The sequence below is a fragment of the Protopterus annectens genome, chromosome 2.part2 (assembly GCF_019279795.1).
Source record: "Protopterus annectens isolate FY-2018-M chromosome 2.part2, PAN1.0, whole genome shotgun sequence".
NCBI classification, from domain to species: domain Eukaryota; kingdom Metazoa; phylum Chordata; order Ceratodontiformes; family Protopteridae; genus Protopterus; species Protopterus annectens.
This window is the reverse complement of record NC_056730.1, coordinates 66,118,002-66,132,689: the sequence shown is the minus strand read 5'-3', so window position 1 is coordinate 66,132,689 and position 14,688 is coordinate 66,118,002. Positions and strand designations below refer to the sequence as shown.

General features: G+C 33.1%; 1 protein-coding gene across 4 annotated transcripts in view; it reads right to left on the bottom strand.

Moving 5' to 3' along the window:
- ERICH6 (glutamate rich 6) overlaps nucleotides 1–14,688 on the bottom strand; it is a 419,490-nt gene that overhangs the window by 331,315 nt on the left and 73,487 nt on the right. For all 4 annotated transcript variants that reach the window (XM_044063744.1, XM_044063745.1, XM_044063746.1 and 1 more), the window contains 2 exons: nucleotides 5,090–5,151; nucleotides 4,858–4,989 (listed from right to left, as the gene is read on the bottom strand). In XM_044063744.1, the coding sequence (XP_043919679.1) occupies nucleotides 4,858–4,989; nucleotides 5,090–5,151 (194 nt within the window). The remainder of the gene's footprint in view (nucleotides 1–4,857; nucleotides 4,990–5,089; nucleotides 5,152–14,688) is intronic.

The following is a 14,688-nucleotide window of genomic DNA, read 5'->3' as shown; positions in this document are numbered from 1 at the left end:
ATGATTTTATCAAAAAGATTTGCAAATCGCATACTAAAATCAGTCATATGGATATGAAAATCAGCACACTTGATAAAAATGCATCTACCAAAAAATCATCTTATAAGAAATTATTTCAACCTGCTCTTGATACTGATATTACTGCTCTATCCTGGAAAACAATTAGCATTTAGGAACAATTTCCAATTTATTTCTTGACTTTCTAATAAAGAATTTTCAATACTTTATACTCAAACTCCACATATATATAATAATAACAAATAGTAATTTTATGTAACTTTTGCATTGTATAGTGTGTTTGTACATACCAATAGTGTTATCTTTGCTTTTTATAACATAAACATGCTTGTAAATCATCTGTCTTAACCTTCTAGTAGTCTTGCCTACATAGAGGTGACACATACTAAACAAACAGCAATATATTCTGCCTATATAGTGTTACGATTTAAAAAATCCATTGATGGTATAAGACTTACTCAAGAAAGGCAAATAAATAAATAAATACATAAACAGACACTAAATAATTTGTTAATATAATGACAAAACTTATATGCCTTATAGATGAGCATCCCTGTTTTTCAATTAAAGGAAAAAAGTCCTTTTAAAATGTTCATACATACTCTTTTTTTCTGTGTGAAAATTTGTCAAATAATGAAACACTTTGCTATCACTTAATTTCCTAAGATGTATTTCCAGTTGTCTTTAAGAACACATTTGATTATGTGGCTATGTTATGCAAATACTTGAACTAAACATAGTTCTTTTCACTTTGATTGTTCACATCAGAAGAAATACTATCTACAAAAGGCTCAGGATAACGTCTCTCTGAACTCATATCTTAACATTCTGGGCAATTAATTAAAAACTGACATTATCAGTTGTAAATTTTAACAGTCTTACAATATTTTACAACATACTTTTGAACATGTAGTGGATGGAAACTGCAGCTAGCTATTTACAAAGGAACAGTTTTCTATAGATAGCAGATGACAAAAAGTTAAATTTGCATTTTAATAGCATCTATAGGAATGCAATGTCATCTCTGGAAAGGTATAACTAAAATTCTAAAAGTCAGTACTTAAATGTAATGGTTGCATAAAACTAAAAAAATATTCCTCTGTGCCTCTCCATAAGTGAAAAATCATTTATATGGGTACTATAAAAATGATAATAAACCCATTCTGTACAAAAGTATTTGTTTTTCCAGTGGGCTAAAACTATGTTCAAAAATACAGGTGCCAGAAATGGCATTCATCACTATACATGTATACACACTGTCTATAAAAAGAATTGCCAAAAGTTAAAGACACTCATTTCAAAATTGATTAAGTCATCCCACAAAACACATCAAGTTTATTATTTCTCAGAACTGGTTTCATAACTAACAGTTGTCTTATAAATTCAAGACCTTCATCATGAGGAATAAATGGATAAAGACAAACTATGTTAATAAACACAAAAGCAAATCATAAGTGTTGTCAAATCCATGGAATTCATCTAAAGAAATGCCAAGATTCCTTAATGAAAAGTCTAGAAAAAAAATAGGTTTTAACTTTTTGTCAACTATTATGTGTAGCTGTTTTGGTGGTGAACCTGCTTCAGAAACTATATGTAGAAGGGAAAGCATTGTAGAAGTTTTATACATTTTTGAAATCCCAAAGAGAATTCCAATCTTATGGTGAGATACCTTAAGAAATTCAAATAAATCAAAATTAATAACACCTTGCAATAATAAATGATAAGTCTTCTATATACAACATTGGTTTGATTCACAGTAAATCTACAGTAGTTCATTTGGTTTACTAGTAAATCTTAATGGACATGAGGTATTCTGACTACTCCATATCAATGATTCAACTACCTTTGTTAGCCTTCATTAATCTTAGAGACTTATCAGATAGTAGCCTATTCAAGGTGAGTCTTTTTCTTTAGATGGAAGGCTATAATTAAAAGAGGCAGATTTAGGCAACAATCGTTGGATTCTTATAATGCATGATTCCCTAAATCTTATAAGGGCAGTCTGCAAAGGTGGGGGGGTTCTTTTTTAAGTACATAGTATCTTGTAATACTGTTTTCACTATATATATATATATATATATATATATATATTACATAGAATTTTATTTAAACTGTAAGTGCAGTGTTTAAGTTCCATGAAAGCTTTTACTAAAGTGATTCAGCATGAACCCCATTCCTAAAAATCTATAAATTGGCCAGTGAAAAGAATCTTTCATTTAGACTGAAAACTAGAAAGAATCTATTAGTTACTGGCATTTTATTTAAACTGAATTAAGTTTGTATTAATAGGTTTTCCAGTGCAAAAACATCAGCTCCCTTGTTTGGAAGCTTTCAGCCTTCTGTTGTGGTAAAAAGTCCTGATAGTTCCCAGGGTGCATTTAAACACCATTTAATAACAGAAGGGTTTGCATCCAGATCAAAGGAGGTCATTGTGCCCCTATACGCATTACTCATCAGACCCATCATAGAGTACAATGCCCCATTTGGGATGTACCTTACAAGACACCTACAACAGCTGAAAAGACCACAGAAGTACCTCACCAAGAGGATCACTGACCTCAAACAGATGCCCTATGTAGCTCGACTGAAGAAAGTCCAGCTGTACCTGGTTGCATACCGCCCTCTCAAAGGTGATCTATGCCTGACATACAAGGCCATGTCCAACCCAGAACTGATGGACATGCTCCACCTAAAGAAAACCATATCCCCTCGAGCCACACGCGCTAGGGATCTAAACCTCACTACAACAATAAATAGGATGTGCTGGAGGGATAGATTTCTGTCCCAGAGACTTTCCATGCTCTGAAACAAGATTCCAGTCTACATTAGGTAGAGCTCCTCGCTAACATTCTTCAAGAGAAACCTTGATGAGTGGATGGGAAATAGAAAGTTTACCCCGGGGATCACTTCAATGGCTCTGCTGGACAGAGGCACAGGAAACTAATCTAAGGGGGCGGCAAATGACAACACAATTCCAGCTAGGCTTATAAATGCCTTTGGGCAGATGGCCTAGTACCTACCTATGAACCTATAAACCTTCAGTTTTTCTTCTGAGTGTACAGTTACTAAACTCAGAACTGATAGAGAATAGCAAATTTTCTTTGCAGCCAATCAGGGAGAATGCCTTGGCAAATCTGTGTCATCACATCTATAGTTAAAAAGTGCCTGTTTCCTCATATTTATTCATAGAACCAGAAGAGAAGTAATGTGGCAATTGTTTCTAACATTGCTGCCATGTTACAATGAATTGTATTTGTTTTACGAACATAAGCAAATCCTTTGGCATATGCTCATTTGTCTTTATTTAGCTTCTTTTTATTTAGGAATTTTAGGCATAACTCATACCTATACATTCAGTATGTCAGCATCAAGAGTTTATTGACATTGCATCCAATAAGATGAATATTTTTTTTATCAGCTGCATTTTTATAAAGTGCATTGATTTTACTTATTCATATAATTTGGTTGAGCATGTAATTGGCAATTGATTTTGATGACGTCATAGTGCCATGTGATGTATACAGTTATTTAAGGCTTAGCATTGTTTTATTTTCTTGTTATGAAGAAGTCTATTATGTTATTGAGATGAAAACACTTAACCACATTATTTAAATGAATACACTCTTAGTCACGATTTTAATTAAAACCTGTTCATAAGTCTCACAGAAGTATTTGTTTTCATTTTACTCTCCTTCTCTTCATACCTTGTTGTTTCACTTGAGCTGATTTGTTTCCTTTCTTTTTTAAAATATAGACTGGGTACCTAAATAAAACATGATCTTAAATGACGATACAATTATGGCCAATCTTAGGCAAGCACACTGACTTTGACTAAATTGTGCCAAACAGCCTCAATATCAAAAGAATCTTAGTAATAACCAATGAAGTGGCAGGCAGTATCAATTTCCTAGCAGTCACAATGGAGCAGTGTTTGAAGTTTCATATAAAAAGGAAGGCTATTCAAAAAATCAAAAACATGGCTGTGTTACACAATAAAACTCTTTCACATAGACCACACATATGCCTTTACAGCCAAGTCATATTAGGTCTTTACTTTCCACAATGTCTGTCTTATCTTTTCCCATATGACTTCTACTCAGCTATCCAGGCTATGTGAAACCTGCAACAAAATTACTAAGCTCATGACCAGTTACCTCAAATGGTTACACCACTGTGCTGTCCTTAGAAAATACAATTGTCTGATGATAAATAATCTAAGACTCTTCCCAGATAATTATGTCCCATCATATTGTTTACTCCACAGTTAAATGTCTTGCCACAAAGCCAGTACTACACAAGTGCAGCAGTGACTATCACCTTAGACTGGCAACAACAAATAATCAAAGTTTCCAGTTTAAAGAACTACTACAAGGACAACCTGTTCTCATTGACACTGGCAAAACTTAGAAATCATTTCTCTATGGTAAAATCAAGAAAATCGCAGATATTAATTCATTAAAAAAGAAAGAAAAGAAAAACAGAAAAAAACCTGCACACACACAAACACAAACACATGCACTCCTATTTTCAGACAAACACACACATGTCGCACACACACACACACACACACACACACACACACACACACACACACACACACACACACACACACACACTCCTATTTACATACAAACACATAAACATACTCATACACACACACCATATATGTGGAACACACATGCACTGATTTGTGTATTAGGCATATCCAAAATGAATGTTCATGTTAGGCATTTAAAACTTCCCATTGGAGTCACTATCTATGCTTGCTTTAATTTGAATTTATGCTGAGTGAGATATATTGAAACAAACTTGACAATGACATATTTGAAAAAGGCCTACCTGTGGTATTACATCTAGAGGCCGACTGACTTTTGTCACAGATTCTTGTTTATATGCTAGAATTTTAGGTGGTCCAATAGTAGAAAGAGTATCTTCAAAAGGTTCCATTAGTTTCAAGAAATCTTCATTAAACTAGCAAAAACAAAGCAATAAATAGTGATAAAGCAAAGACTGGAAATGCTAATAATTGCTATATAAATATGAATATGATGTTTATCCTTTTAATTTGCACCTCTGTTGCTGCAAGAATATGCATATCTGTAAGGTCTTCAAGAACTGAGAACAGAATTGAATCTAGAGAACAAAAAACACATATTTAGAAAATATGTTGAAGAATATAGAACAAAATGAACTGGACAGCAGTTTGAAACAATTTTAAAGGTAGACGAACTTTTAAAATGCTTAAACCTTAAAGAAATTATCAAATCTGGCATAGTTCTATTAATATAATCGTCAAGCTTTTCTTATGTCTGTGCTGTGCTTCAAAATATCAGTTTAATATGAGGTACTCTACATTATAAAATAAGAAGTTTAGTTTCATTTTAAAGTATGCTTGCCAAACTTCCCTCTCTTAATGCTGTTTTTATCAGAAAATGTATGTCAAAATTACTTTTTTGCAAATGTAGATGCAGAAATGTATGATTGTCCTATGGCTGCAAAAAGTGACTGGTTTAGAAGAAACAATTGCAAGATGAACACCTCTGAGAGCTGCAGATAATAGAGGTTTTATCTACCTCTGTTTTTGATACTGTCTGGAACATCTGCATTTCCTTTGGAAAAATAATTTGTCTACCTGTTAACTTATACATACTAACTTCATTAGGACAGCAACTTATTTTTTAATATAATCCATCAATGACATTGTTGCTTTGCCTATCAAGTAAAATTAATCATTGTATCACGGAACAATTTTTTTTTATTTTGCGTATCATCTTGTGCAAATGTGCTTACACTTTTAAGGTAATCCAGTATTTCCAGACTAAATTTCTTTACAATTGTTTCCACTAACAGGGTGACAAGCAAATACCTTATCAGTATCTTGATGAAGCCAGGACAGCCTGATGAGGGTAAAGACTTGTTTGATATTTATGAGTCAAATGCATAAAGCAGTTTCTGAAAATTTGCAAATAATATATTATGGAAAATTGCAAAGTACCACAATGATTTATTAAACAGTATTACTAGTCTAAGGTTCAAATGAAATGCATTAGCAAAGATGATTCCATGCAAAATAAGGTAATAAGACAAGTTATGTATTTTGTTCTTTGTAGTATATTTAATTCATTTCTGTTATGAAATCTTAATTCATGATCCATTTGCCTTGCATATCCTTTCTTCAAAAAACTCAAATGCTGCCTGTAACATGCAAAAGGAAAGTGCAGGTTGCAACAACTTTTTCTATCCCTCCTCACATGGTGGTAAGCCTTTAACACACTCCTGAACTTATATATACTAACTTCGGTTGTACAACTTTGGGGAAAGTCCCCAAAACAGTGTACAGCTGTCTTGGACAATCATTTTTTTTGCTATATTTAGAGTGAGAAAATTAGTCTTGCTGTCACATCAATTAGAAACATACAGGGAAGTTAATTAATTCAAGAAATATACTTTTAATTATAACTCTGGTTTCTGTGAAATGGTATTATGCACGTATATATATTTTGAGCCATGCGATCTTCCATTTCTGTTTTTAGAAGACATTTTAGGGATTCTGTGTTATTTGAAAGCTTTTGAATTATGCTCTTAGCTTTTCTCTCTTTTATTTGTAGGAACTTCCTTGAATAATGATTGGATTATTCATTTGCCAAATTTAAATGGGAAGCATCACTCAGTAATGTAGAGGAGCATGAGTCGTTCCTTTTCACTATCTCTAAACATCACTAGAGTGACTGCAATTAATTAGAGGATACAGGCTGGACATTCCCTTTGCACTCACACATATTTGTCTAATCACAAATTTGTAAACCCAGAGAAATTATCCAGGGCTAAAGAGTGTCTCAGAGTTAATTTCGGGCAAATGCTTGTTTCAGTTTAGTACTATACTGGGCATGCCGTTTAATTGTTTGCATCCTGTACAGAAAGACATTAAATTACATTGGCAAAACCTTATTATAACAGATGTTAAGTTACCCCACAGACAAGACAAACGTATAATAAAGAGCTTAAAGTAGAAAAACAATGGAAATGTTTATGTGCAGGAAGGCAGAATCTTTTCCAGATAATAAGAATCATTCATGCCCTAATGGAATTTTGAGATTCTACAATGTGAGACCCAAAACTCTGAAAATACTCACTGTTATAAAATAAAAGTGTTTTTCTTTTTTTTTTTTCTTTCTTTTTATTTATTTATTTTTTTGCAGAGACCATATCCTCTTTACAAAGTGCAGGTTGCAACAAATTTTTCTATCCCTCCTCACATGGTGGTAAGCCTTTAACACACTCCTGAACTTATATATACTAACTTCGGTTGTACAACTTTGGGGAAAGTCCCCAAAACAGTGTACAGCTGTCTTGGACAATCATTTTTTTTGCTATATTTAGAGTGAGAAAATTAGTCTTGCTGTCACATCAATTAGAAACATACAGGGAAGTTAATTAATTCAAGAAATATACTTTTAATTATAACTCTGGTTTCTGTGAAATGGTATTATGCACGTATATATATTTTGAGCCATGCGATCTTCCATTTCTGTTTTTAGAAGACATTTTAGGGATTCTGTGTTATTTGAAAGCTTTTGAATTATGCTCTTAGCTTTTCTCTCTTTTATTTGTAGGAACTTCCTTGAATAATGATTGGATTATTCATTTGCCAAATTTAAATGGGAAGCATCACTCAGTAATGTAGAGGAGCATGAGTCGTTCCTTTTCACTATCTCTAAACATCACTAGAGTGACTGCAATTAATTAGAGGATACAGGCTGGACATTCCCTTTGCACTCACACATATTTGTCTAATCACAAATTTGTAAACCCAGAGAAATTATCCAGGGCTAAAGAGTGTCTCAGAGTTAATTTCGGGCAAATGCTTGTTTCAGTTTAGTACTATACTGAGCATGCCGTTTAATTGTTTGCATCCTGTACAGAAAGACATTAAATTACATTGGCAAAACCTTATTATAACAGATGTTAAGTTACCCCACAGACAAGACAAACGTATAATAAAGAGCTTAAAGTAGAAAAACAATGGAAATGTTTATGTGCAGGAAGGCAGAATCTTTTCCAGATAATAAGAATCATTCATGCCCTAATGGAATTTTGAGATTCTACAATGTGAGACCCAAAACTCTGAAAATACTCACTGTTATAAAATAAAAGTGTTTTTCTTTTTTTTTTTTCTTTTTATTTATTTATTTTTTTGCAGAGACCATATCCTCTTTACAAAGTGCAGGTTGCAACAAATTTTTCTATCCCTCCTCACATGGTGGTAAGCCTTTAACACACTCCTGAACTTATATATACTAACTTCGGTTGTACAACTTTGGGGAAAGTCCCCAAAACAGTGTACAGCTGTCTTGGACAATCATTTTTTTTGCTATATTTAGAGTGAGAAAATTAGTCTTGCTGTCACATCAATTAGAAACATACAGGGAAGTTAATTAATTCAAGAAATATACTTTTAATTATAACTCTGGTTTCTGTGAAATGGTATTATGCACGTATATATATTTTGAGCCATGCGATCTTCCATTTCTGTTTTTAGAAGACATTTTAGGGATTCTGTGTTATTTGAAAGCTTTTGAATTATGCTCTTAGCTTTTCTCTCTTTTATTTGTAGGAACTTCCTTGAATAATGATTGGATTATTCATTTGCCAAATTTAAATGGAAGCATCACTCAGTAATGTAGAGGAGCATGAGTCGTTCCTTTTCACTATCTCTAAACATCACTAGAGTGACTGCAATTAATTAGAGGATACAGGCTGGACATTCCCTTTGCACTCACACATATTTGTCTAATCACAAATTTGTAAACCCAGAGAAATTATCCAGGGCTAAAGAGTGTCTCAGAGTTAATTTCGGCAAATGCTTGTTACAATTTAGTACTATACTGAGCATGCCGTTTAATTGTTTGCATCCTGTACAGAAAGACATTAAATTACATTGGCAAAACCTTATTATAACAGATGTTAAGTTACCCCACAGACAAGACAAACGTATAATAAAGAGCTTAAAGTAGAAAAACAATGGAAATGTTTATGTGCAGGAAGGCAGAATCTTTTCCAGATAATAAGAATCATTCATGCCCTAATGGAATTTTGAGATTCTACAATGTGAGACCCAAAACTCTGAAAATACTCACTGTTATAAAATAAAAGTGTTTTTCTTTTTTTTTTTTCTTTCTTTTTATTTATTTATTTTTTTGCAGAGACCATATCCTCTTTACAAAGTGCAGGTTGCAACACATTTTTCTATCCCTCCTCACATGGTGGTAAGCCTTTAACACACTCCTGAACTTATATATACTAACTTCGGTTGTACAACTTTGGGGAAAGTCCCCAAAACAGTGTACAGCTGTCTTGGACAATCATTTTTTTTGCTATATTTAGAGTGAGAAAATTAGTCTTGCTGTCACATCAATTAGAAACATACAGGGAAGTTAATTAATTCAAGAAATATACTTTTAATTATAACTCTGGTTTCTGTGAAATGGTATTATGCACGTATATATATTTTGAGCCATGCGATCTTCCATTTCTGTTTTTAGAAGACATTTTAGGGATTCTGTGTTATTTGAAAGCTTTTGAATTATGCTCTTAGCTTTTCTCTCTTTTATTTGTAGGAACTTCCTTGAATAATGATTGGATTATTCATTTGCCAAATTTAAATGGGAAGCATCACTCAGTAATGTAGAGGAGCATAAGTCGTTCCTTTTCACTATCTCTAAACATCACTAGAGTGACTGCAATTAATTAGAGGATACAGGCTGGACATTCCCTTTGCACTCACACATATTTGTCTAATCACAAATTTGTAAACCCAGAGAAATTATCCAGGGCTAAAGAGTGTCTCAGAGTTAATTTCGGGCAAATGCTTGTTTCAGTTTAGTACTATACTGAGCATGCCGTTTAATTGTTTGCATCCTGTACAGAAAGACATTAAATTACATTGGCAAAACCTTATTATAACAGATGTTAAGTTACCCCACAGACAAGACAAACGTATAATAAAGAGCTTAAAGTAGAAAAACAATGGAAATGTTTATGTGCAGGAAGGCAGAATCTTTTCCAGATAATAAGAATCATTCATGCCCTAATGGAATTTTGAGATTCTACAATGTGAGACCCAAAACTCTGAAAATACTCACTGTTATAAAATAAAAGTGTTTTTCTTTTTTTTTTTTTCTTTTATTTATTTATTTTTTTGCAGAGACCATATCCTCTTTACAAAGTGCAGGTTGCAACAAATTTTTCTATCCCTCCTCACATGGTGGTAAGCCTTTAACACACTCCTGAACTTATATATACTAACCCGGTTGTACAACTTTGGGAAAGTCCCCAAAACAGTGTACAACTGTCTTGGACAATCATTTTTTTGCTATATTTAGAGTGAGAAAATTAGTCTTGCTGTCACATCAATTAGAAACATACAGGGAAGTTAATTAATTCAAGAAATATACTTTTAATTATAACTCTGGTTTCTGTGAAATGGTATTATGCGTATATATATTTTGAGCCATGCGATCTTCCATTTCTGTTTTAGAAGACATTTTAGGGATTCTGTGTTATTTGAAAGCTTTTGAATTATGCTCTTAGCTTTTCTCTCTTTTATTTGTAGGAACTTCCTTGAATAATGATTGGATTATTCATTTGCCAAATTTAAATGGGAAGCATCACTCAGTAATGTAGAGGAGCATGAGTCGTTCCTTTTCACTATCTCTAAACATCACTAGAGTGACTGCAATTAATTAGAGGATACAGGCTGGACATTCCCTTTGCACTCACACATATTTGTCTAATCACAAATTTGTAAACCCAGAGAAATTATCCAGGGCTAAAGAGTGTCTCAGAGTTAATTTCGGGCAAATGCTTGTTTCAGTTTAGTACTATACTGAGCATGCCGTTTAATTGTTTGCATCCTGTACAGAAAGACATTAAATTACATTGGCAAAACCTTATTATAACAGATGTTAAGTTACCCCACAGACAAGACAAACGTATAATAAAGAGCTTAAAGTAGAAAAACAATGGAAATGTTTATGTGCAGGAAGGCAGAATCTTTTCCAGATAATAAGAATCATTCATGCCCTAATGGAATTTTGAGATTCTACAATGTGAGACCCAAAACTCTGAAAATACTCACTGTTATAAAATAAAAGTGTTTTCTTTTTTTTTCTTTCTTTTTATTTATTTATTTTTTTGCAGAGACCATATCCTCTTTACAAAGTGCAGGTTGCAACACATTTTTCTATCCCTCCTCACATGGTGGTAAGCCTTTAACACACTCCTGAACTTATATATACTAACCCGGTTGTACAACTTTGGGAAAGTCCCCAAAACAGTGTACAACTGTCTTGGACAATCATTTTTTGCTATATTTAGAGTGAGAAAATTAGTCTTGCTGTCACATCAATTAGAAACATACAGGAAGTTAATTAATTCAAGAAATATACTTTTAATTATAACTCTGGTTTCTGTGAAATGGTATTATGCACGTATATATATTTTGAGCCATGCGATCTTCCATTTCTGTTTTTAGAAGACATTTTAGGGATTCTGTGTTATTTGAAAGCTTTTGAATTATGCTCTTAGCTTTTCTCTCTTTTATTTGTAGGAACTTCCTTGAATAATGATTGGATTATTCATTTGCCAAATTTAAATGGGAAGCATCACTCAGTAATGTAGAGGAGCATGAGTCGTTCCTTTTCACTATCTCTAAACATCACTAGAGTGACTGCAATTAATTAGAGGATACAGGCTGGACATTCCCTTTGCACTCACACATATTTGTCTAATCACAAATTTGTAAACCCAGAGAAATTATCCAGGGCTAAAGAGTGTCTCAGAGTTAATTTCGGGCAAATGCTTGTTTCAGTTTAGTACTATACTGAGCATGCCGTTTAATTGTTTGCATCCTGTACAGAAAGACATTAAATTACATTGGCAAAACCTTATTATAACAGATGTTAAGTTACCCCACAGACAAGACAAACGTATAATAAAGAGCTTAAAGTAGAAAAACAATGGAAATGTTTATGTGCAGGAAGGCAGAATCTTTTCAGATAATAAGAATCATTCATGCCCTAATGGAATTTTGAGATTCTACAATGTGAGACCCAAAACTCTGAAAATACTCACTGTTATAAAATAAAAGTGTTTTTCTTTTTTTTTTTTTTCTTTCTTTTTATTTATTTATTTTTTGCAGAGACCATATCCTCTTTACAAAGTGCAGGTTGCAACACATTTTCTATCCCTCCTCACATGGTGGTAAGCCTTTAACACACTCCTGAACTTATATATACTAACCCGGTTGTACAACTTTGGGGAAAGTCCCAAAACAGTGTACAACTGTCTTGGACAATCATTTTTTGCTATATTTAGAGTGAGAAAATTAGTCTTGCTGTCACATCAATTAGAAACATACAGGGAAGTTAATTAATTCAAGAAATATACTTTTAATTATAACTCTGGTTTCTGTGAAATGGTATTATGCGTATATATATTTTGAGCCATGCGATCTTCCATTTCTGTTTTAGAAGACATTTTAGGGATTCTGTGTTATTTGAAAGCTTTTGAATTATGCTCTTAGCTTTTCTCTCTTTTATTTGTAGGAACTTCCTTGAATAATGATTGGATTATTCATTTGCCAAATTTAAATGGGAAGCATCACTCAGTAATGTAGAGGAGCATGAGTCGTTCCTTTTCACTATCTCTAAACATCACTAGAGTGACTGCAATTAATTAGAGGATACAGGCTGGACATTCCCTTTGCACTCACACATATTTGTCTAATCACAAATTTGTAAACCCAGAGAAATTATCCAGGGCTAAAGAGTGTCTCAGAGTTAATTTCGGGCAAATGCTTGTTTCAGTTTAGTACTATACTGAGCATGCCGTTTAATTGTTTGCATCCTGTACAGAAAGACATTAAATTACATTGGCAAAACCTTATTATAACAGATGTTAAGTTACCCCACAGACAAGACAAGCGTATAATAAAGAGCTTAAAGTAGAAAAACAATGGAAATGTTTATGTGCAGGAAGGCAGAATCTTTTCCAGATAATAAGAATCATTCATGCCCTAATGGAATTTTGAGATTCTACAATGTGAGACCCAAAACTCTGAAAATACTCACTGTTATAAAATAAAAGTGTTTTTCTTTTTTTTTTTTCTTTCTTTTTATTTATTTATTTTTTTGCAGAGACCATATCCTCTTTACAAAGTGCAGGTTGCAACAAATTTTTCTATCCCTCCTCACATGGTGGTAAGCCTTTAACACACTCCTGAACTTATATATACTAACTTCGGTTGTACAACTTTGGGGAAAGTCCCCAAAACAGTGTACAGCTGTCTTGGACAATCATTTTTTTTGCTATATTTAGAGTGAGAAAATTAGTCTTGCTGTCACATCAATTAGAAACATACAGGGAAGTTAATTAATTCAAGAAATATACTTTTAATTATAACTCTGGTTTCTGTGAAATGGTATTATGCACGTATATATATTTTGAGCCATGCGATCTTCCATTTCTGTTTTTAGAAGACATTTTAGGGATTCTGTGTTATTTGAAAGCTTTTGAATTATGCTCTTAGCTTTTCTCTCTTTTATTTGTAGGAACTTCCTTGAATAATGATTGGATTATTCATTTGCCAAATTTAAATGGGAAGCATCACTCAGTAATGTAGAGGAGCATGAGTCGTTCCTTTTCACTATCTCTAAACATCACTAGAGTGACTGCAATTAATTAGAGGATACAGGCTGGACATTCCTTTGCACTCACACATATTTGTCTAATCACAAATTTGTAAACCCAGAGAAATTATCCAGGGCTAAAGAGTGTCTCAGAGTTAATTTCGGGCAAATGCTTGTTTCAGTTTAGTACTATACTGAGCATGCCGTTTAATTGTTTGCATCCTGTACAGAAAGACATTAAATTACATTGGCAAAACCTTATTATAACAGATGTTAAGTTACCCCACAGACAAGACAAACGTATAATAAAGAGCTTAAAGTAGAAAAACAATGGAAATGTTTATGTGCAGGAAGGCAGAATCTTTTCCAGATAATAAGAATCATTCATGCCCTAATGGAATTTTGAGATTCTACAATGTGAGACCCAAAACTCTGAAAATACTCACTGTTATAAAATAAAAGTGTTTTTCTTTTTTTTTTTTTCTTTCTTTTTATTTATTTATTTTTTTGCAGAGACCATATCCTCTTTACCAGGATGCATATGTGTGGGTGGGTTCTGGCACTACTTATAAAGGGGGAACCTGCAAGATACAGTAATTTTGGACTTAGCACATGCTGTCCACTAATCATGTCTAATTTCTTGTTGTTTCAGACTCACACTATCTGGTTTTAAACATACAATGGGAACCTGAATCATCATTTAAAGTGTAGGTCTTTAATGCTTTTTTTTCAGAATGAAAAGAGAAATACTTTGACAGTGTTGAAAAGTTAAATTCCATGTATACTGAGAGATAAAGAAAAATCTAACCTGTGTAAGACATTTGCCTTTCACCAGAAGTCAGAGGACACACGATAATATTGCTGTATATGTTACTGAGCTGAGAAGCACATCACCTGATTATGACTCTTTAATTGGAGTTAGAATAGTCTGCGGCATAAGAGCTAAACATATCATACAATAAAAATGTAATCGAAAATACAG